Source organism: Patiria miniata, unplaced genomic scaffold (assembly GCF_015706575.1).
Source record: "Patiria miniata isolate m_02_andy unplaced genomic scaffold, ASM1570657v1 HiC_scaffold_20, whole genome shotgun sequence".
NCBI lineage: Eukaryota > Metazoa > Echinodermata > Asteroidea > Valvatida > Asterinidae > Patiria > Patiria miniata.
Window position 1 is genome coordinate 25406549 of NW_024037059.1, and position 24510 is coordinate 25431058.

A 24510-nucleotide genomic window follows, 5' to 3' on the forward strand; every position below is an offset into this window, starting at 1 on the left:
AATCTATTTTTGTCACCTTTCTTTTGTCATAGGTCACGCGTGAGTGGGGCGAAATTTGAATACGACAGAGCCACTGAAGGAATAGACTTTGTGTTGGGGCGAAGTGACAGTGGGGCGATAATTTCTTTGGGCATGGTTCTCGAACTTTCACGAATTTGTCGACCGCGGCTTTTGAAATGATGAACCGCGGCGCGGAACTGAACATTTCTTTAATTTGTTTTTGATAATATTAGAATGGAGAGAATACTGACAAGTCAGAATTGGTACATGAGAGATGTAAGTTAACGACTTGAATTTTTTGTTGGTTTAATTGTGACAAAAAGAAGCAGAAGTTTGATTTTTTGTTTTAGCCCACGTGCCACAGATTTATTTATGTACAAAGTAAAGAGTTTCTACATGTATTTCCGACACACCGGTGGGTTTAGTAGAATATGCCAAAGGCAGTGTATATTTGACCGTCAACCGGTCCCCGATGTTTTCCTTGTTGTATTGGCACTGCACTGACATAACTGAACATGCGCAGTGAGTGTTTGTTGGTCATGCATGTCATGTTGGTCATGTTGGTAAGACGTTTTTACTTAGCCCCACTAGTGTGGCCGTCGGTATGCTGCGCTGAACAAAGGTTCAGCGCAGCATACCGACGGCCACACTAGTGGGGCTAGTTTTTACTGTGATGTTTTATTTCTCCATCTGTCATGTCTGTCCATGCTGTGATGAATCTCCGTCTGGTTCCGCATTACAACATTGTTGTCAGTTGTTATGATTTCGCATTCACTGTTCAGGAGACGGGAATTGCAATTTCTGCCTTTATTTCCCTTAAAAAAAAAACAAATCCTCCAGACCCATGAATAAAAAAACGAAGTGGCTATCGTTACGGCAGCCATTGTTTAGCGCCCTCTACGATACTTTTTTGATACGCACGCAGGTATATAATTATTTGTTTTAGCGAGCAGTGCGACAGCTCAGTCGATAGAGGGTAGGATTTTGCACCGCGAGGTTGCGGGTTCGCATCTCAGTTTTGCACTCAAATTTTTTTCCTTTTAATTCTAACCTGAGGCTTTGGAGGATTTTTTTTTTAAAGGGAAATAAAGTCCGAATTTCATAATGTTCAAATTCACTTTTTTCCTTCTAATTTTATATTTTCTTCGCATGTTTTTATAAAAGTTGCAGTACTACCGTAACTTAGAAAATGGGAAATGCGTTACGGCTGCTGTAACAATAGCCACTGCGATAAAAAAAACCCTGAAAGATTCTGTAATTAAATGTAGTAGCCTAGTAGTAGTAGGCCCCCTAGGCCTATTCGATTTAACACATGCACATGACATGTGAAAAAGTGACAGGAAGAAAACTCGGAAAGAATTCCATAATAATTGGAAATCACTTGACACCCAGTGCACAAACCCTATGAGACTTGTCTGAAAATGTTCAAGTGTTATCTCACATTCTCAGCGAATGCTTCAATATTTTCCCTGCTAAATTTGACTTTTTAGGACATGTTACCGCTTCCTGATGGTTGATCATGTTGATAGATCATTGTAGGGAAAAGGAAAGATTTCCATATTCGAAGTTCACTCAACACCCTGTGTACAAACCCTATGAGATTGGACTGAAAAATTCTAAGTGTTTTCTAAGAAAATGCTTGTATTTTCTCACTGCTCAAATTGACTTTGATGACATGAAATTGCTATCTGGGGGCTTGTTAGTCAATACAGAGGAAAATTAGTGAACTTCGGATATGGAAATCTTTCCATCCATTGAGCCACAGGTTTTATTCGAGTTGGGATGGTAATTTCTTAATTATATTATATAGGTAGGCCTAGGGGATATTTTGCCCTGACCAGCAACATACTTCCTAACGCTTTTTTTGCGGTGAGAGCGCTGTGATTGGCTGCTCTGACGGGAAAGTTATGTTTATTCATGAGAAAAGAAACAAAACAGACGGCACCCTATTGTTATTACTTAGTCAACTAGTTACATAACGGTACATTAATTAAAGCACTTTTTAAAAATGGCTGTTGTCGAGCAGCCACATAGTCTAGTTGATTGTGAGTTTAGCTATGGATTGAAAGATCCTTGGTTTAAATCCACGAATACCCATTTTTCATCTACTATTTTTCTTCTCCAAATTGATAGTTGGGATAGTTTTAATTTAACGAAAAAAGAAGAGTCTGAAAACCTATATGTCTTGCAGTGATTCCGTTTCCCATCAAGAATGCCATTGTTTCATCATCATCTCGTGCTTTTTAACTAAAACTTAAAGTTATACAGATTGATTGAGGAAAGATACTAACCATTTCTGTCTTGATTTAATCAGGTGTTTCGATGGCGTACCGGAGCCAGTCTCGCGTGGTCCCTTATACTCCTACCATTCACAGCTGCGCTGTTTGTTCTCTCAGTCAAGGCCAACATTTTTCATCCTTACCTGTGGTTTAGTGGTAAGTCAAAATCAAACCGAACATGCCCATAAAATAGTCAGAGTATCATCCGTTGTTCAATGGACCCCTCTCCATAACCAACGTCTGATTATATGTGAGCATGATGCAAATTTTATGTGACCCCAAGGCCAGCCAATCAGAGTCGACTTTAGAAATTGTGACGTCATTGCGATCAGAAATGTGGACTAAGCTGTTGATTAGTCAATTTGGCAGCCGTGTTTTTGTAATACAACAATAGGTTACCGAAGACCCGATAGAAGGCGCCAACTGACTGGTCAGAATCTCGCAGTCGCTGACGTGGTGCTTTTGAACAAATCTCGGATAATCCCACGTTAACATTTAAGAATGTCTTTAGAGTTGATAAATTCTGATAAATCATTATTATCTCCACGCACAGACCCAAGTTAGTGAGAAAACTAGTTTCTTATTTGTGGGCGCATTTCAAAAAGGTTAATTGTGCACTTCGAAATAATATCGTAAAATCGCACCGAAATCGAATTTCTCTGGAACTTTGTAGCGGGAACTGTTTAGAGCTTGATGAAATTTCACTTACTGTGAAACTTGAGGTAAAACTGTTGCTCTAGCAAGGCACTAGAGGCAGGAAATCAAAGTATGCCAGGTTAGAGGCCATGCCATCAATACGCTTTGTACCATTCTTTTTCCATAGCTTTTCTGCACAGTGGTGATTTATGGAGGATACAGGGAGGTTCCTTGCAAAAATTCCCATGAAGCTGGTGTAACAAGTCTTTTCTTATTTTAAACTCCATCAGATTGGCTGGTAACCACATTTTCCTTCTCTGGTATCAGCTACATCTCATTGATTGCCCTTCTGACCTTGCTGGTAGCCATCGGCAATGTCCTCTGCTATACAGGTAAGAGTTTGCCTCAACAGGGCCCAATTTCATAGCGCTGCTTAACCCTAACCGCCCTGAATCCTCCAAAATCCTTTTTGCAAATTGGAGGATTTTGCAGGATTGAGGTTACATGGCAAAAGTGCGTTGCTGATTTCGGAGTAAGCACTATGTCAAGGTCTTGGGCCGGACCTTGTGTTGTTTATGCCCAGCCGTGCATAAATTTAGTCCGTGATTATACTTGACATCCTCCGCACTGCTCCAGGATGTCACTGCCTCTGCCTCAGCCTATTGACAGTCATAGCCGGAGGATTTTGCAGGATTCAGACAGTGGTCACCCCTCCATGGACCATATTCAAGAAACAGCGGAGGAATTTGCAGGATTGAGGCTATATGCAATTTTTCATGAGGCCAATTGGAGGATTTTGCAGGATTGAGGCTACATCCTAGCAAAAAGGCCTAGGGAGTCAGGGTTAACAGCCAATTTTGTGCTAACAGAGCCTCTGTCTATAGTTGTATATCCTGTGCTCTTCAAAAAATGCAGTCTATGTCTCCTAACAAAATTTCAATTTGTGTGTTTTGTTCAAATGAAAAAAATCTGATTTTATATCTATCTATTTTATTCTTTTTTTGGATCTGGAACCCTCTGAAAAATTGCTTTCATTTTTCAAAAATGGCCCTTCAAGAGCCAAATTATTGTTTGGCAGCCACTAATTTGAATGTTGTGAAGAAATAAATTTAACAAAATGGCGTTGGAGTTTTGTGTCATTCAGAAATGAATAACTTTTATATTTGATTAATATTTGAATGTTTGCACGGTAAAGTCAACGGTAGGACAAAATCTGCGATTGCAGTTATGTGGTTCTAAATAGAACCAGTGGAAAATCAGTGTTTTGAATGGTATGTTCTACTTGCTAGGTTTTGGTGTCACAATATTTTGATTTTTGACTCTGTGAAGCCTTTGTTTTTTTAATGTTTTCAGTTTCCTGAAGTAAATTACTTACCTTTTGCCCAGGGCTCAAAGTAGCTGTGGTATTGTAGCTGTGTTGTACATGATCAAATGTACAATTTTATGGCTATTTCCCCATTTGTGAAATAAAACAGAAAGTAAACATTGGTGTTCATTGTTGTTCTGATAGCCACAATACAATGCATGATTACTTGTCTTGAATTTGTAATTAGTCAACCATTTCTGTATCTTTCAGTCATCCCCATCGTACACATCAACCGCCTGTCCATCATCTGGGGCGTGGCCAAGCCCACCCACCTGCTTCACATGATGGGCCACACCCTGGCTGGTGGCACCGCGGCCTGGTGCTGGGCCTGTCTGATCGGTGCTCCCTACGACACCCTCACGTCGCTGTCAAATGAGGGCGCTGTGCAACATCTCAACGAGAACCACTTGTTCCTGGTGTTACATGGCGCTTACATGGTATGTGTTTCAAAACGACAAAATGTCCATTTCTGCAGTAAGCCAGTTAGGTATTCCAACTGCTCACAGGCGCATCAAGATTTGACTATTCTCTTCCTGATAGCCCCAGCCGACAAATATTCACAAGTGGAAATGTTAGTTGAAACGGCAAGTTTTCATGCAATCGCAAATTGGAAATACGAAAAAAAACAGGATGCAGTCCTGAAGTTTGGTTGTAGCAGCGTGTACGTACGTGCGCTTCAGAAACAGTACAATGAGCGCACATACATTGTAAAAAAGGTTATTCGCATTCAAAGTGGGCTATGTCCATGTCATACTGAAAGACTAAATTTGTGGTGTTTTCCGTTACTGACGACATAATGTGAGAATTAAAAAAAAAGAAAATTGGTGGGGGGAATGAAAAAGTATTTGCTACACTCCGCAATCTGTTTAGTCTTTTCAAAATATTGGTTTCATCAATTGTTCTGTGATGGTTAGGGGCTGGAGTATCAAAAGTCAGAATTTGAAAGTTGTTTTCAACTGATTTAAAGGCGATAGCTCATCTTACACTGAGAAATTTTAAAATAGATATTTTAAGGGTTCTGCACCTTAACCAGTTCCCGCCGGGATTATTTTGACAAGAACAGAACGAGGCGCATGATTACTTTTCACTCGACCTCTAGCCAGGCAGATTGAAGCCATCACCCTCGGGCAGCACACTCATATTTCCGGCCTCGCTCGCTGCCAGCGGGTCACTGACAGATATTTCCAGCCTCGCTCCCTGCGTGTTTATCCGTCATCCGTTCCGAATACTGCAAAACTTTTGCGTGTATACACGGCCTCCGGCGCGAACTGGTTAAAAACACTGACATGCAAACATCAACAAGCTAGTGACTGAATTAAGCCTAGTGTGAGCTACTGGTATATTCAAAGGTTTGAAAACATTTTTTTTCTAGTTTATATTTTTTGTTCTCTTTTCTTCAGGGCTTCTTGTATTCATTTTGGTATGTACACACACAGGCACACTGCATTGACTTCCCAGTTATACAGGTAATGTGAACTCGGGTTTTTTTGGTTTTACCTTATTATAGACTAATTCGGCCAACAAAATTATTGTTATTTCTTGTGTTTGGTCCTTGGAGGGGTGACCACTGCCTCAATCCTGCAAAATACTCCAGCTATCACTGTCAGTATGTTGAGGCAGAGCCAGTGACATCCTGGAGCAATGTGGAGGGTTTCAAGTATAATCTAAGCACAAATTTATGCACGGCTGAGCATAAACAACACAAGGTCTTTTGCCATATAGCCTCAATCCTGCAAAATCCTCCAATTTGCAAAGAGTATTTTGGAGGATTTGGGAAGGTTAGAATTAAGCAAATAATGAATGATTCCATTGTTGTTACAGCAACTGAAATTCTTCCAAGTGAGGACCTACTTGCAGCGGAGCATTCGCACCAACCTGATCTACTCAGCCAGGGCCACGGGATACTTCTACCTTCTCTATTATCTGTTTGGTAAGACTGGCTGGTAGTAGAAGTAAAACAAAATTGAGTCATTGAAAGTCGCAGAAAGCAATTATTTATGGTAACATTTGAAGGTTTTAGGTTTTTACGTGGTGATGACAGCTAAACGTGGCAATAGAATTGCCAGCAGACCACTCTGTGCACTAATATAGCCAGAATTTTTGCCTGATCACTGATTGTTGGAGGAGCAACATATGGTAACGAAAATGCAACTCATTTTCTAACTAAGCTGAGCAACAGTTTGAACTTACAAAGTTTAATGACTCCTAGATATCCTCATTGATTGGTAAATTATTTATAATTACTGGATTGTCCGCTTATCATTTTCATGTGTTATGACATATGCAAGTCAGCAACAGTGTTAGGGGTCTATCAAATAATCCAGGCTTGAATGCCAGGATTCCGGATCAATAGTTGACTGATACAAGTCTACTCAGTTATTCCAAAAATAGCCCAAGTTGATATGATTTAGAATATTAGTCGTTTATTATTTTCAGAATGTTGTTATTTTATTGGAGAATGACCAATCAAAGAGCCGGAAAGCATGTGTTTTTGCGACGCAAGGCATTTGTTCTTTGCGCACGCTGTGCAATGCTATAAAAGACGAGAAGGCGTAGTGCTCGGTGTTCAGATCGTGACGGATTCTAACCCGATGAAGATGGAGTGCGTCTTACATGCTTGCCGTGTTTGATTGCTCTAATAAGGCACTTTAGGCATTCCTCTATATCGTTATTAGGAACATTTTAGTCTTTTGATTTGAGGACTTTTGGTAATAAAAAAAATATTCACCATCCTTTGAAGAACGTATTTGCTGATCTTCGAGCCTATTTTGTCAGCGTACTTGTGGAGACAAACTCGACCATCTAAGTGACTTGACCCGAGATTAGACGACCGTTACAATATTTTCAACTGTTTTTTTTTTAATGTGATTGATCAGGATCAATACCCAAGCACTGGCTGCAAGTTAACTTGGATGTGCAGGAATCCCCCACACCTCTCAACTCTATCAGCGGTCTTCTGAACCTCACCCTCCTGTGGAATGCTGTCCTGACGGGCCTAATCACCAACCACCTTTGGGGCGTGTCCCTGCATTTGTTCAAGGTCTTCAACACTGAGGTAATTAAGGGGGCGAACCTGTGTTCACAGGAACGGAGTGCCCATCTCTCTTTCGAAGCAGTTGGGCCAGACTCGAGTCCGTGAAATGCTGCTGTGGGGGGATCGCCACACCTCCACAGCGAGTCTGTTACCTTCCCAGCATTTAATAATGCTGGTATCCATTTAACACCTGGGTTGAGAGGAGTAATGGAAGTAAAGCGCCTTACTCAAGTCCACAACACATGGCCACGGCTGGGCTCGAACCCACAATCTCACGACCACTAGGCCTGTGCTCTACCGCTAGACCACACGTGCCCCCAATACACTGAGGTAGCTACATTTTATAGTTAATATTTTTTGCTGCTTCCAGAAGGGCCAGTGTTCTGTCCACTTTGGGCCTGACTGACCCACTGACCTAGGCCGTGTTCGAATTGCTTTCCTATAGTATCCGCTATAGCCAAGTAATTTTGATGTAGCCGCACTCGCATATTCACTGTCACTTGTGAATAAGACTTGCTTAAGTCCCACCTTGGGGCAACAGTGGAGTGCTCTGGCCTAGTGGTTAAGGGCAAAACTGAAGGCTGTGGGCTCGAGTCCAGCCTGGGGTGCCCTTGGGAAGTGCACTTTGTCACTCATTGCTTCTCTCCACCCAGGAGTAAATGGGTACCTGTGAGGGCAGAGATGGTTATTGTGATTGAATTAGCTTCCTTGCGTCTAACAGGCTGCATCGAGCTGTATACTCCCCAGGGAGCTGAGATGGCATTTGGAATGTTTGATTGACCCATGAGCAGGGTCATAAATGATGGTTATTGTGATTGATAAGGCCAAAAAAAAAAGTCTCCGGTTTCTGGTATGCGCGCGCGTCGCCGTAGCCATGCGCGTCGGCAAAATGAAAAAGTTTTTTTTCAATGAAAGATGATGTCTCAAAACTGCCAAATTCACTGGTTTGACTGGAATCCTGCTGCTGCACAATTTGAAAGTGTTTCTAGATGGGGTTATGATCGAGAATAAGCTTTATGTGGCTTCTCTGGACTCCCATGTATTTGCACTAAGTCTAGTCGGGCACCATTTGCAGTCATCAGCCGACATTTGAGGCAAAAAAATCAGGTTAAAAAAAAAAAAAGCCGCGTCGCCGCACCACTTTTTGGGCAAGCTCCATACCAGAAACCGGAGACTTATTTTTTTTGGCCTAACGCCTTGAGCACCAGTCCTGGTGGATACGTGCGCTTTATAAATACCGACTATTATTAACAGTTTGAAATAGGATTAACTCATAACACCAGGGATTGGGCTAAATCTGGCCCACAGTGTCAGCCACACGCATGAACAGACCTCCAGTGAATAGTAATCCTGAATCAATAGGAGCGATTCACAATACGGCGCATCCCCAACGTTTGTCCCCAAAAAGGTCTATTTCCGGCTCGCAGGTCAGCATTGGTAACTATTCCTTATCGTGTTTTTAAGATGGCAGACATCCAGAGAATGAGATTGATGCGAGTCGACGAATTGAAGGAGTAAGAAAGCCATCGCCGAAAACAAAAGTAAACCAATGTTCAAATTTCACGGTTTGACTTACGATCAGTAGGTAACGGAGCCCATGGCGGTGACTGCTGCCCCGGATCGCGTTACGATGTCCACTTTTCTCCACAATGCAGTGTGACTTTCTCTAGATTTGAGCCCACTAGCGATGGTTTAGCGGTATTGTGAATTGCTCCTATTGAGTAGAATGTGTGCTCTCTGGGTCATGCTTTACAGGCTTGCCCGTCTTGTTTAACTCTGTAAGCGTGGAGGCAAAACTTGAAGGGTTTTGACGTTCAAAAGACTATGTGGATTTCAGTGTAAATTTAAATATCCAAATAAAAAAAAAATTAGACAGAATTGTGCATTTTGACTCTTTACCAGGTCTGGTTTATGATATTTGGATCAAGTCTTGTACCTGTCTGAGTGTTGTTTTCTTTTGATCGCAATAGGTTTATCAGTTCGCTATCGAGGCCTCCTTCAGCAGTCCCAACGAGTGCACACTACACAAAGCATTGACAGAGAAACGCCATGTCTTAGTCAGGTACCTAGCCTATCAGGACCTCAGCTCATTGGCTGAGTGTGGGCGGGAGCGCAGGAAACTGGTCTTTGCACTCAGTCAGCCTGGTAAGAGAAGCAGTCTTATATTGACAGTTTGGCTGCAATTCGATTGTGTTATTTGCTGCTGGAAATGCGTATTGCAAGGCAAAACATGGTTTCAGTATCGGATGTAAACGAACGAAGGCGTGCAACCTAGGGTTAAAGGTCATAGAATTTTGTGCATTTTGTGCATTTTTTTTTCATTTGCAACAACAAAATGTTCACAAAATCTCAACTGGGGTGCATAACAACTGTTGGAATTTTCAGCTCAGTGGCTATTTAGACAAAAGAGAGAAAATATCTGCACAATTTTGGGCTTTCATAACTGGATTTCATTGTTCATGCATGTAAAAACCGCCTTCAATAAATGTTTTCTCTGAATCGAACCATTTCAGGCAGACTAATTTCTCAGGGTATTTGAGATCAGCCATATCTTCACTTTGAGCAAGTTTTTTTTAACTCATTACTATGGTAGGTACGTTTCTGGGTAATTGCCAGTCTACGGGTCTTTAACCAGCTCGCGTGAGGGGACGTGATAACACGCACTGGCTGTTTTTATACACAGGCACGACTGACGGGTTAAGACGTCAAGATTGCCTCGACTCGCCTCAGGGTGACGTCTTAACACGCTAATCCCTCATGCATTTTGCACACACACACAAAGTCTGTGGAGGCAGACCGTGTGTTGATCTTGAATTGGCCGTTGTGCACGGCACATTGTTGTACAATTTACGCTCCAGTGCACACCCCGGAGTATTGAAACATATGAGGTTTCGGCAAGAAATATCGTACAAATACTGTTGAAATTACTCTTGCGAATCAGTATTTGTGGCGTTTGGCTGTATATCAGAAGTTGGCTGGAAAATTTTGCCTTTTTGAAAATCGAAATTTTCGGCAAAAATAATCCCGGTGAGAAGTGGTTAATCTTATGTATTTCTTCCCCCCCCCCTCTTCTCTAAAACCATAGGTGGCCACCCTCACAACTGGACCAACATCTCCACAGCCTGTCTGTCTCTGATTGACACGCTAACGCAACGGTTAACATCACACCAGGAGTGGATTGCTAACGGCCTGGCTCGGCAGAAACGCAACCGAGACGATGACGATCCCAAGGACACTAGGTCCCAGACGACCAATGGCAAAACATCTGTTGTTGAAGGTCTGTACTGAATAGTGAACGAGAGCCCAATTTTTACAGTGCTACTAAATACAGAATAAACTGCAGCCCAATTTCATGGCGCTGCTTGACAGTTCGCAGTTGTGCTAACTATAGCAGACAATTGTGCTAACCTTAAGCATTATTTCATGGCGTGGATGTGAAATTATTCTGTCTGGCTTGCTGTTATTGAGAAGAAATCCAGAAATGTAGGTCATTTCCAACGATCAGCAATTGACTGATCGTTGGAAATAAAGAGTTCTGTTGATGAAATTGTGTTTCATGATGGAAAGGTTGTGTATGGTTTTTCACTTTTTTTTCTCGAAAAGAGTAATATCCAATGACTGAAACTTCAACAGGTTAGGTTTTGAACATGATTCTTCTTTGAATTTTGATCGGTGTTATTATTGGAAACAAACAAAGTGCATGAAAAGCAATTATCCTATATGCCTTTAAAGGTAGAGTATATCATTTGTCAATTGTGCATGTTTTTCGTTTGAAGCAACAAAAGTGCTCAAAATCTAAAGAAGGGTGCTTAACAACTAAACCTGATAAAGTTTAAGCTCAGTGAATGCTGTATATTCCGTGCAAACAACTTTCTAGGATCTCGATTTCAATTCAAAAGTTGCCGAGTCATGTTTTGAATTGCATTCAAATTCAGCATCCGGGACACATTCTCATTCAGCCGATTGCAGCTACGCGATGTCACGCACTGAACTGACAAATTTATGCAACCGTGCACATGTGCGTCGTGTCAATGCTTGCGCGCACCCATTCACGCCTTCACGGCTTGAATTAAAAATAAACTACTATTGGAAATTTCCAAAAATATGTCTTGAGACGCAACATTGGAAATTCTTTTATTGTTTTCTTCAAAATGACAGTATGCCAGAAAGAATAATTTCACAGGGAGTTTAGTCCCATTACTATCTTTAAACCAACTACGCTTTTCAACAATAATTTTGTCAGTTACTTTTTGGATAGCTGCAAATGATCTACTCTACCTTTAACTTGTTCACATCTGTCCTCCTTTATAGACACCACCACAATATGGTACACCCCACGGGAGCCCCGCGGCCCTTACCTGCGCAGCTCGGTAGCCTCGCCCATCACCCCTGTCCCCGGCATGGACCCCATGTTCAGTCCCATCCAGGAAACCCCACAGGTTCTGACCAGGACCGGGGTGCAGGAGGTGGCCACCCCTGGGAAGGAGAGCACGCGATACTACGCCACGCCAGGGAGTAGCATGTACGGGATGTTGACCAGACCGTCCATCCACAAAGGTAAGGAGTCGTCTCATTTATAAATACGTAGAATCATTTTCCTATCATCCTTTTTTTAGGGGGCGTAACCACTGATCTCTATATAAAGACTGGATAGCGGATATGCATACAACATTCACACAGTAGACTTTGCCTATTGACCAATTTCGCCCCCGGTCTCACGAAGATGTCCGCGTATAATACGAACGTTCTACGCGTAAATACGCGCGCGTTGTATCAACAGTTGACGCGCATTTTGGTCACGTACACATATTATGATGTTCTAAAAGGGACACATTTCCGTAGTGATTATTATTTCAAAACGCCGAAAAAGTGATATTTGCGGCATTTTAGTAACCACGACGTTAGAAAAATTGTAGTTAACCTTGGTCAGTGGTGGTGGTCAAAATATAGTCAAGTGAACCGCGACGTTACAAAAGAAATCGTGCTGTCTATAAAAACGGCAACTTGTCCTTTGTAGATCACCAGCCGGTCTCACCAATATGGCGTCAAATTCATTCATTGTGTGGCTCTTTATTAGCTATCCAGTCTTTATATAGAGATCAGTGGGCGTAACCCTCCCCCTCTGGCTGGTAAATTTAACAATGCCGTCACAAGTCCCAACAGTCAAAATAAAGCAAGTGACTGTTTTTAACAGTTGAGCTCCCAGCCTACATAAAGCAGGATTGACTGGCTGTGACTGTTTATGTAACTTGATACAGCTATGCTTTGACTGTAGGAGATTCATAAGCCAGCTGTACCTGCCAGTTACTCGTTTTTGTCTGTTGATGGAATTTGACTGTCACAGTGCCTACAGGTCATATGATCTGACTGTTGGTGACTAGCCTGTGTATAAAGACATAGCAGGGCAAGAGGATTGATTTATTTGTGGATTGTCTGTGACTGCTCAGACAGGAGGAGGGTTGCATGAAATCTCCATTAGCTCAATGGATACTATACATTTTGGGAAAACAGAGAAGATACACTTTTCTGGGTCATTGCAAATGATGCTATGTCATGTATGTGGCCTTAATATTCAGGAGAAGTTGCAAAAAGGCATCAGGTATTAGTTGGAGGATTTGGAACATTATCCTTTTGAATCTTTCCATGTTGAAGCATTGTCGACCAATTTATAACTTTTTTAGCTGGAAGATTCAGGGGAAACTTTTCCATTATTCCGCAGCAGACTCACTATACAGTGAACCTTTCAGCAGTCTATCCCACATATTTAGTGAAATGACACCTAAGGCTGCAGTCTAGTAGGCTTGGATGACTCCAACATTTTGGGAATCAATTCTGTGTACCCGATTTGTCTGACTTACTACGTACACATTTGGAACATGCTGCAAACACCATAAGAAATGGTTTCAAAGCCTTAGTGCTAGGTCATAAATTGGTGTTGAGAATGTTGAAAATTGCCTCGTCTTTAGATGCACATCATGCACATGCAGAAAGCTTTCATTTAAAAAATTAACTTTTGTAAAAAAAGTGATCGAACGAAGAGGGTAGCATATAAGTCTTTCTGACTTCGAAATCAAGGTATTGGTTAAAAGTAATAATGAAGGAAGCAGAAGTGTAGACAACAATAAAACAAACTCGTTGATAGTATTTCATTTTTCTTCTCCTTAGACCAGAGAAAGTCTCCAAAGTCCTCCAGAGAGTACCCTTGGCAGGGTTTGTTGTCATGGCAGCACAGGCTTGACATGTTTCAAAGATGGCGGCTGGGCGCATACTTGCTGACTGCCTTCCCTGAAGCAATGAGCCGGGCTTTGTTCGCTGATGTGCAGCTGCACATCTGGGCCCTGGAAGGTGCGTATGTGAGATTTTTCTTATGACCATTTGATTCCAAATTTTTCTTAAGAAAGAATTTACTGAATGAGGCTTTCACTGACTCATGTGACCAGCACCCTATTTCACGAAGCGCTGCGACGCGTCGCAACTCGAGTTACGACGTGTAACACGTCGCAACTCGCGACGCGTCGTATCTTCCATTTCACTAAAGTTGCGATGTGTTGAACGCGTCGTAAGTTCCTTGACAACGGCTTAAAACACGTCGCAAGCTACGACGTGTCTAGTGGTCGTTGCAAAATAAGAAGAGTCCGTTTTTAGCCAGTTTTGTGCAATAAACATCACATAAACGAGATTATAATACCGAGGCAAGGTGTGTAAAGTTGTGAATAGAAAATTCATTGAATAATTATGAATTAGACTGGAATATTGCAGTTGAAATTTCAAAGTAGCTTCACAGTCCACTGAGAGCTCGTTTTCGTTTAAAATTGCATCGCACGGCCGCCATTTTGTCCTACGTTTTAACAAATTTTGAGCGGAGATCCGACGACTCTTTGTTGAATACCAGACGACTATTTACTGTATGCTGACTTAATACATAAAACAGTCACCGAATTGTGCTATTAATACACATACGACGCGTCGCAATTACGACGTGTTTTGTGAAAATACGATGCGTCGCAGCGCTGCGATGCATCGTAAGTTACGATGAGTTTCGTGAACTCAGGTGCTGGCCTACATCCGAATACCAGAAAGTCAGCGTCGCCATTGTAGTAGGCAAAGAACCTGAGCCATATAGGAATACCAGAAAGTCAGCGTCGCCATTGTAGTAGGCAAAGAACCTGAGCCATATAGGAATACCAAAAAGTCAGCGTCGCCATTGTAGTAGGCAAAGAACCTGAGCCATATAGGAATACCAGAAAGTCAGCGTGGCCATTGTAGTAGGCAAAGAACCTGAGCCATATTGGAATACCAGAAAGTCAGCGTCGCCATTGTAGTAGGCAAAGAACCTGAGCCATAGAGGAATACCAGAAAGTCAGCGTCGCCATTGTAGTAGGCAAAGAACCTGAGCCATAGAGGAATACCAGAAAGTCAGCGTGGCCATTGTAGTAGGCAAAGAACCTGAGCCATATAGGAATACCAGAAAGTCAGCGTCGCCATTGTAGTAGGCAAAGAACCTGAGCCATAGAGGAATACCAGAAAGTCAGCGTCGCCATTGTAGTAGGCAAAGAACCTGAGCCATAGAGGAATACCAGAAAGTCAGCGTCGCCATTGTAGTAGGCAAAGAACCTGGGCCATAGAGGAATACCAGAAAGTCAGCGTCGCCATTGTAGTAGGCAAAGAACCTGGGCCATATAGGAATACCAGAAAGTCAGCGTCGCCATTGTAGTAGGCAAAGAACCTGGGCCATATAGGAATACCAGAAAGTCAGCGTCGCCATTGTAGTAGGCAAAGAACCTGAGCCATATAGGAATACCAGAAAGTCAGCGTGGCCATTGTAGTAGGCAAAGAACCTGGGCCATAGAGGTGGACAGTGAGGGAAGAACCACTGCACTAACCTCACTTCACATCTCAGTGACAGACAAATGAAATACATTTTTAAGGGAATAAATGTGTGCTTGGTGTACATAGTGTTTAAAGGGAATATACATCATTTGCTTTTGCTGTAATTTTCAGAAATGGATGGAATTGGGGGGTTGGAAATATATAGCAAATATAGTTACGCTGACTTTTTTGAGGTTTTGGTTTCGAAAATGCTATAAAAACCAAGAAAAACAATCATTTTCTTGTAGTCTGGTTCCCTGACTCCATTTAAGAAGAAACGGAGCAGTTTACATTATATTGGGGAATTGTAAGGTCAGGGAACCAGTCTAGCTGGCTTGTACCCGTTCATAGGTGTGTAATCGATTGCAAACAAGTGGGATGGTCAACTGGGACCAGTATTTGAAAAAAAGCCAGTTTTTTCCAACGCTGATCGGCCGATCAGCGTTGGAAATTGATACAAAAATACCACTTTTCTTGAAAATGACAGTATACCAGGTGCCATGATTTTACAGGATACTTTACACTGTCATTCACTAACAGTCCAACAAGGTATTTCAAAATGATTCGGTAGTTTTATTTTTTGATGTTTGCAAATGTTGTATTTTCCCTTTAATACCAACTGAACACATATTTATTCCCATTCATAAATACCTTTTTCGGTCAAAACATCAAAACTTTGCGGTCCAAAAGTCAAACCAAGTCAAAAATAAAAAATTTCCAAAGATTTTTTTCAACAATTTTACTTTCTGGTTTCCGAAACACCCCTCTAGCTATATAATGTGAGTGCGTGTGAATTTAGATCTATGAAATTCTGACTCACTGGTAGTATTGCGCATGCCTACGTGAGGATTGTGAATGTTCAACCAATACAACGGTAAAAGGCACTGGATTTCATAGGAGTCCAAATTTCATGTGACACTGGAGAAGTGTTTAAGACCAGCCAGCCATGTCTTTATCATCCGTTTAAGACCGGACACGTGACGTTCTCCTGACCATTTCAGAAATACTATTTTTAAATTTTGAAAAATTCTTGCCTGTTTTGTTGACAGCTCTATCGTCTCTAGTTGCTACATCCTACCGTGAAGACACCTATGGAGTGGTGCAGGGCAGCCTACCAGACATCCTAGTCAGTATGCTGGCTCTACAGAGTGTGAGTGTGAATACAGACTAGCTGAGAGAAAAACTGTGTCCGACAAATTCCCATCGTGCATCTCTGAAGCACGCAATAGCTGGAAACTAAACAACCTGCAGCCGGTATCACGAAACAGTGTGTAACTTATGCCATGCTGAAGACTTACGCAACAAATTTATTGTGCAGCTGCGCGCAATAAACCTTCGATCGATTTCACGAGCGTAGCTGGGCAAAGTTTTTAATAATCTAAACACCTTGGATAAGGATTATAACAGCATTTACAACGGTTGTTTGTGTATGAATGTGTTTCTTCATGAAACAGTCGTTTAATTATCTCCGCCCTCCCAAAAATGGTGTTGTCGGACTTTCTTTGCAATCATGCGGCAACTCTAAATTCCTAGTCATGGGTAAAATAGCAATTCTTTTACTTCAAACAGAATGCTTTGAGTGTCTTGTATCTACCTTGATAAGTTGTTCACTAACAGGCCCCTCAACCATCACGATTTGCTGGTAAAATAGGTCATTTTCAGTCGCTATCCCACAAATTTACGCGACCTCAAACAATTGCAGTAGTTACGCCATAATTTGTTGCGCAACAAGTAAGTCAGACTTACGCACTATGAAACTTTCGTGAAATTGTCATAACTGAAACGTTGCATGGTGTGAAATGTTGCACAACTTAGGCAATAAATTGTGGCACAAGTGTTATTGCGTAAAGTTTCGTGAAATCGGCTGCAGGTCTTTGTTTTCATACCAATCTTTTCATACTTTTTTTACTGTCAGGAAAACTTAATGGTTTTTTTTATTCCTGATAATGGAACTCTGTCCACAAAATACCCAATGCGAACAAGATTTTAATGGTACTTATATGCCATTATTGTCGTATTCAGGCCATTGAGAAACACTTCAAGCTGCCCACGTCACTGCCCAAGAGAAGCCCCAGTGACTTCCGACCTGTACGTTCAGGCCCGATACACCCCAACGACAGACTACGATTTGACCTCAGGTCAACAGTCCTGACATCACTTCACCGGATTGTCGCCACCTTTGGCCCTCATTTAAAGTAGGTATCATCAGTTCATTACTCTAAAGCGGCTTTTCTGTATGTGAACGAGCATTACATTCAATGTGTGAACAAAAGAGGTCCACATAAACCAGGTAGCAGCGACGTTGTGTGGACTTGCCCACGTCCACACAGTGTTTCCCCCTCTCTGGAAAACAGGTTTAGAGGCATTTTGGGTTAGGTTTTTCCATGGCAAAATGAAGAGAAACACTACAGGGAATCATAGAAAAAAAAATTGGTTTGAAAGAATTTTCACAGTGTGAGTGATATGAGTTTTTTCACAGGTTTTTTTTTACTACACGAAAACAAATGAATGTCCACACTACGTATGTAACGTAAACATGTGTGTGTGTGTGTTCATTGGTTGCTCATGCAAGTCAGGGTACAAGGGTTTGTCTGTGAATGTGTACAGGCATTGCAGTCCCTGTGTGGACCTCCGGACAAAAGATGTCCACACAACGTATGGAAGGAAGGCCTTCCAGTGTGTAGCTGTATGCATTAACCTAAAAAACAGCTTTGTGTACCTGGTTATCCTGTACATCTGAGGACTTTGAACTGCAATAATAGTATCTCTGAGGACCTGAGCCCAAGTCCTCAGAATTTCCAACAGTAGGAGCTGAAGAAGGGAACGATAAGGGTCCTCAGAAGTATAGTAAAGCTGGACTGTGTGTGTGGTTGTATGTGTTCATCCCTGAAGCAGCTTTGGGTCTGGGTGTGTTTTTTTGGTCCCCCGTGAAGCAGGCAAGATTTCTAGATATATATATTCAGAATGTGACTGCTTTCTTTCACCTTCTTTCGTGTAATGGACAAACTCTTAACCTTGGTTATTTTAAATCTGCCAAATCTAAAGTAATTGAAGTCTGTCATGAGCCAATGTGGCCAATCAGGCCGGCGTTTATCTCCAGTTTCAGTAGCATGAAACGACTGAGACTATTTCTACTCCCCCTGGATGGGATGCTAGTCCATCACAGGTTACTCCCCAGCTTATGCCAGTACCCATTTATACTCCTGGGTGGAGAGAGGCAAGTGGGGATAAGTGGCTGGCCTAGGGACACAACATATGGCCAGCGGCTGGATTCGAACCCCTGACCCTCTGATCAAGAGTCACGATTTCTATAACCACTTGGCCACACTCCCCAAAATTCTGAAATCTGTGCTGAATAGACCTATCAATTAGGCCACACACTGCATTCGGGTGTAGTTGGTTGAACTATGGTTAACAATAGTCCTCATTAGAACTTTTCCATGTTTGTGACATTTTGTCAATATTTTCAATACTTTTTCTTGTAGGAGTGTCCAGATGGCTCCAGAGTACAAGCAGAAACTAACCCAGTTGATGGACTACAAGCAGTGAGGATTAAATACCCAAACTCCCTGGTGGAAGCTTCTCTCAAAGATTAGCACTTGCCACCAAAATATTGCAATATTCCCATCGGAGATTATGTGACCAACAAACTTGATACAAGTTGCATTAGAACACTGGAATCACTAAAGTTATAGATGCAACAAATACGTAAAAGGTCTGTATGGACTCTGTTCATGAACAGTAGGGGGCGCTTTGTGACCACGGTTGAGAGCCCCAGTGGGAGAAGTCTTGGTGCCAGACGTTTGCCAAACTCTCCCTTTGTAACCAATGAGGGGGTACTTGCGCGAGGAGTCCATACTGTAATTTTCCCCATTGGAGATTGTGTCCTGTAAGCGTGGTCAAGGTGTCATTGGGATCATGGATCACCAAAATGAATAGATGTAAAAAAAAACATGTAAGGCCAAAAAAAAAATACTCGGTCTCTGGTCAGCGCGCGCGTCGATTTTAATCATGCGCGTCAACCTTTTTTTTCTCTTCAAATTAACACGGAAGCTACAACAGCGCCCTCTATTGCCACACCTCAAATTTTTGTACCAAGGAGCACCAAGGAATGGGGAAATTGCACCAAGGCAAATGATAAAGGGCACCAAGGCAAATGATGGAGGACACCAATGTATAATGAGGACACAAAAAAGCAAAATAGTACTCACCTTGTCTGAACAATTGAAGCTTGAAAAAAAAAAAAGCCACCCCAAAAAACGCGTCGCCGCATCAATTCCGGAACTTCGGTCTGACCAGAGACCGATTTTTGTGTGTGTGGCCTAATAGGGCTGTATCACACATACATGCACATACTTTTGGGGAGGATTTTGTATAGTTTGTAATGGTGCAGCCCAGCTACTATAACAAAAAGCCTAGAGAGTTTAGGTTAAGTTATTTGTGGGCAAGTTTCTATTTTCACTGTTACAGTGCCTTATTTTCTTTATTGTGTGTGTTTCATTTATATTTTACTCGAGTTTTGATGGGGGATTGGGGTTGGGGGAAAATGGATAATTTTCAAGAAAAGAAGAAACTGGCCAGATGTTTTGGTTTTTCTTAAGTAAAAAATTGTTCTGGGATTACTTCTAATACTGGTTGCGAAGTCTGGGGTACCCTAGTGACATTAAAATAATGTCAAATGTTGAGGGGGGAGGGGTAAGTTGCCTCAGTGATAATGTAGTGGATTCCTTGCGTCTCTAAAGTCAGAAATGCGGACATATCTTAGTTCCTCTGCGATATGAATCATTTGATGCTTTCATTGTCACTGAATAGCAAGCTGTCGCTACAAGATGAAACGAAAGGAAAGGGACCGAATTAGACAAAGCATTTTTAAAAATATGTGGCTCATTCCATTTATAAAAATACGGGATAAAGTACATCATTGTTATTGACTTTTAACTGTGAACATTTCATGTTATTTACATACTCTGTGCTCTTTCAGCAAAACGAAAACAATTTTTTTTACAATTTTGTTTTGCTGAAAGAGCACTTACCTTTTTGTGATCCGTGGACTGAACTTTAAAACGGTGGTTCTGTTTTAAATTCCGTAACTTGAAATTTACAAGAGTGATTTGAATGATTCTTGTACAGAAAAAAAAGCTTATGAATTAGGCTTTCATATCCTAGATTTTGAAAGTCCTGGATTTTGAACAATGGTCCCGACATTTGGGTTTCATTTTTTTTTTGACTCGCCATAGATGGGAATTCCTCATTGTGGTTTCCAGTATAAATATTCGGGTTGGAGGATTTTTGGCTGAATTTCTACACCAAAGGTGCTCTCCTGCGTGCTATTTTCGAGTTTCACCCCCAAAATGTTGATGTTGTGGTATAATGCTATTTCTTTAAATAGCAAAGGTTATTCACTTTTGAATAAGACATAAAACAAAACAAATGGCAGGTTCGACTAAAATTTGTATATTTATGGGTGAATTAATTTACAAAATCAAATTATTTGCGGCCCAAAAATAGTTCAGACGTATCATAAGCAATCGAAAGCAACAACATATTTTCAGAGGGCTGACAACGTCCAAAAGAGCAGAAAGAACGTTGTTACCTTTATTACATAATATTGTAAATTGGAGGGGAAAAAAAAATGTTGAAAAACATCGGGTAGAGCATTGTTATTGGACTTTTTGTTACTACGGCATTGATCCATTATGATCGGTGTTATACCGTTTAGTACCATTTGTTAATGATGTACATCTGATTATTTTTGTAATATAATTATTTTCAACAATTAAAATATTTTGTTGAAGTTATGTAAAGTACAAGTTAAAGTTTTACTTTTCTTTTCGTTGTAAAGCCTTTTTCCTCTTCAACAAAAGTCGGTTTTTCCCCTGATGAATAATGTCAACTTGTATTATTTTTTTTGAAAGAAGTTAAAAAAAAACCTACAATTTTGGGGTCTGTAACCTCTAAAAAAGAGACTTCGTTTGAGTTTCTTGTGATACAATCCTCTGGCTCCCTGCGATCAAGCTTGTCCCGGTAGCGGCGGTACCTAGGCATTTTCGATGCTGATCGCGTGAAGAACTCTGATAATAGACCTAAGATATAATGACGTCACCTTTTATTTACACCTGCGCTTTCCTATGGGAGACAGCTGAGGACAATGGCTGAGGACAACGGTAAACAAAGCGTGACGTCAATATGTCGCCGCACGGTTACAGGTACTTTGAATTTTGTAAATCCATGACCAGACATGGGGCGATTGCTTTTCGTTTGATGTGGGCAGTCATTCAAACGCGAACTTTAATACTGGAATTTGTATCCTTGAGACATTTCTTTGTTCTCGTGTAGTACAGTTTTCGAGTTTGAAAGTGTAGTTTCAAAAGGCTCTTATTTTGACCAGAATTGGCTGAAATTCTGACTTAAATTCTGACTTAATATCCCTTTTCTAAAACCCCTCCTATTTGCGACAGATCAACATACCTTGGAAATTCCTAGTTTTTGAGTTAAAGTCCATATATCTATTTCGTGATAACTTTGGAGACGTGTTTTGTGTATTCATCTGTAGAAATTGCCCTGTGGAGACGTATACAATCTTTTGTTCCCTATTGTGTGCATGTCTCCAGAGGGCACGGTGTATCAGATCTACTTTTGTATTTCTTGAAGAAAGAAAGGAAATTAACAAAATAAAATCTATATTTCGGGATCGAAATCGATAATAGCTACAACAGTTTCTCTTTGTGCGTTTAATTTGCAACGCACTGCAGATGAAAAAAATACTGTAATTTATTGCAAACAATTATCCGCACTGCGCGTATAGAAACTGAATCGAGGCGCCGGGGAATTAACCAATCCAAAATTATTCCATTTTGTCATTTCTTTTGTTTATTAATTAATAACCGTTTTTCCAAGTTGCCGATAAAAACGTTTGGGACGGATTGGTGCACTTCGTTTGTAAAATGCAAACCCTAATTTTCTACAGAGCGTAGTTTCTTGGTTAAAGAAATAATTTAAGTCAATTGATTGTTTTGTTCCCATATTGGACTCTAAAATCGACCAAGTGCCCACATGAACTTGACTTTAGATCTCATCAGGTCGCGTTCATGCAAATAAATATGCCTAAATTGTCAAAAAAAACTTTAAAGTTGCTCTACCGAAGAGTCTATTTCTCCTTAAAAAAAAAAATGGCACCCTTGCCTCGTGCGTTCATTGCCCGCAATTAGGCCTAGGGCCTATATTGTTCGCTTTTTAAGAGAATGATTTGTTTAATGACCTATTTTTTGTTAATCACACGATGGGTAACTTTTACCTGTTATGCCTTTCGCGCATTTTGTTCGTTTGCAACTAGCATCCAAAGAAGAACGTTCCCGAACCCAACCTGTTTAAATTTTAGCTCAGTGCGGATATTAAGCCTATTGTCCAACCTTTTCGTTTGTAACAAAAAATTGGTCATTAAACAAATCATTCTCTCAAAAAGCGAACTTTCGATGACGCAGACTCGGACGCGATTTCGTGCAACACTATCCCTAATGATTAGGCTCATCTCTGAGCGTCGTTACTGGGTGAGTCAAAAAAGCGGAACCCACCTCCCCCCCCCCCCCCAAAAAAAATACTGAAATTGCTCAATCTGTTCAAAGAATATCACCATTTAAACGCAATGACCCTAAAACATGTCTCGTCCAAAAAAGGCAATTTATTGTGTGTTTTGACAGTTTGGCACAACAAACAAAATGACACAGAATACTGACACAGAAGAACAGTTTCAAGAATTGTTACTAACTGTAGTACACAACCTGGCTAAGCAAAAACATGTGATTTATAAAATCCACTTTTCAAGAAGACGGGCCATCAAACGGACTTTGTTGCACATTGTTAACGTTTAAACTGAGATTTTATCACTTGTAATGTTTGAAGACAATTGTGACGACGATTCTTGAAATCGTATTTTTTGGACGAGACAGGTTTTATGGTCTTTGTTTTTAACTGGTATATTCTTTGAACGGATTGACCAATTTCAATTTTTTTTTGTCTAAAAGTTGCTATGAAATTGGCTTTCCATTCATTATTATTTTTGGTGCTACATAGTTTTTAAATATGAAATATAATTATTTGGGTCTGGGCAGTCCGCTTTTTTTTTACTCGCCCTATTACCAACATCGGCTAGCCAGACAGACGTTTTCAAGGGGTGCTCACCTTCCAAGTAACTGTTGGTTTAGGCCTACTTCATTTAGGGATTTAGGGGTCCTCTTCATTGCAACGGATCCGAAATGCCTTTAAAAATGGTGACCGACAATTTAATCGTTTGTAAAAATGAGATCCGAATTATTTTATTCAGTTTCGAAAAATCATGATGTCTCCCAATGATAATTAAAAAACGATTCCCAATCAATTCGATTCTAATTCTGCCCAAAACCGCGCCTGCCGCATTGCACCGATCAATGTAACGGAAAAAACGTTTCCGTTAAAATCTAATCGATAATCCATAGTGTGAAAGAACGTTCATGCATAATGTATGCACGCAACGTATATGCACACACACGTAAATATGCATACGTATCTAGCGCAGTGCAGGCTGAGGTTATCTTTTTCTCTCTACGCACCGCAGTACGCTCATATCCATCCACTTAGCAACGCACTATTTCCCAAATTAGCTGTACATTATTTCGAAAATATTCGGCAAATTAGGATTGAAATTTAGTACAAAACATTTCTTTCGACGTACTTATCAATATCATTGAAAGAAATTATTGTTTCTACGGGTAAATCATTCTCATTGTGGGTAGAGGGAGCGGCCATTGGCGGACGATTTACCGGTTGATGGGCAGTGACGAGGTTTAGCAACTGTTGCCTTGAGAATAAACGCCATAGCCACCGTAGTCCTGGCGACTGTAACCCGCCAACTACAAGGTAATTTTTCCTTTTTGATTCGTTGATGTGTGGATAGACTGTAGCCTGTGCGAACAAACTGTACATTCCGATACCATTTTGGGTCGAATCTTTTGCTTATTTTTGCGGGTTTGAAGGAGAAATACTGCGGGACGTTGGGCCTTGTTTTTCTCAAGCGGCGTTCCAAAATGGCGATTTTGCGCGGGCAGTTTTCTAACGTGTGCAAATTTGCAGTTTGTTCGGGTCGGGCCGCCGGGCCGGCAAGCAGTGGTACGTAACGAAACGTCCATTCTCGGCCGGGTCTTGTTTATGACTTGGATTCTCTTTGAAGTTTAAATGGTTGTTTCGTATTGTTTTATTACATTGCATGGTCACATTGTTTCATTTTGTGAAGTAGCCTACGACTTGATGATCAGATTGGGATTTGGTGTAATTTGTAGTGCATTTTAAATGTG

At 41.1% G+C, this 24510-nt stretch overlaps 2 protein-coding genes across 7 annotated transcripts in view; both read left to right on the forward strand.

Annotated features, from left to right (window-relative positions):
- Positions 1-14: 14 nt before the first annotated feature.
- Positions 15-19157, forward strand: LOC119728377 (nucleoporin NDC1-like). Its single transcript, XM_038200593.1, has 14 exons — positions 15-276; positions 2315-2435; positions 3206-3307; positions 4492-4718; positions 5682-5747; positions 6103-6211; positions 7158-7336; positions 9286-9460; positions 10401-10592; positions 11627-11872; positions 13481-13660; positions 16234-16334; positions 17207-17379; positions 18670-19157. The coding sequence occupies exons 1-14, from the start codon at positions 235-237 to the stop codon at positions 18731-18733; spliced, it is 1977 nt and encodes a 658-aa protein (XP_038056521.1). The 5' UTR covers positions 15-234; the 3' UTR covers positions 18734-19157.
- A 4610-nt stretch (positions 19158-23767) lies between these two features.
- The window catches only part of LOC119728313 (transcription factor RFX3-like), a 30784-nt gene continuing 30041 nt past the window's right edge, over positions 23768-24510 (forward strand). For 3 of the 6 annotated variants that reach the window (XM_038200502.1, XM_038200504.1, XM_038200505.1), the window contains exon 1: positions 23769-24076. The gene's annotated coding sequence lies outside the window, so the exon portion shown is untranslated. The other 3 variants (XM_038200506.1, XM_038200507.1, XM_038200503.1) reach the window with 2 other exon arrangements.

What these genes read in the sequence shown, in the direction of transcription:
- LOC119728377 (XM_038200593.1), top strand. Translation starts at nt 235, where the DNA reads ATGGAGAGAATACTGACAAGTCAGAATTGGTACATGAGAGAT. An exon ending in AGAATTGGTACATGAGAGAT is followed by an intron (nt 277 to 2,314) that starts GTAAGTTAACGA and finishes TGATTTAATCAG; the next exon opens with GTGTTTCGATGGCGTACCGG. An exon ending in CAAAACATCTGTTGTTGAAG is followed by an intron (nt 10,593 to 11,626) that starts GTCTGTACTGAA and finishes CCTCCTTTATAG; the next exon opens with ACACCACCACAATATGGTAC.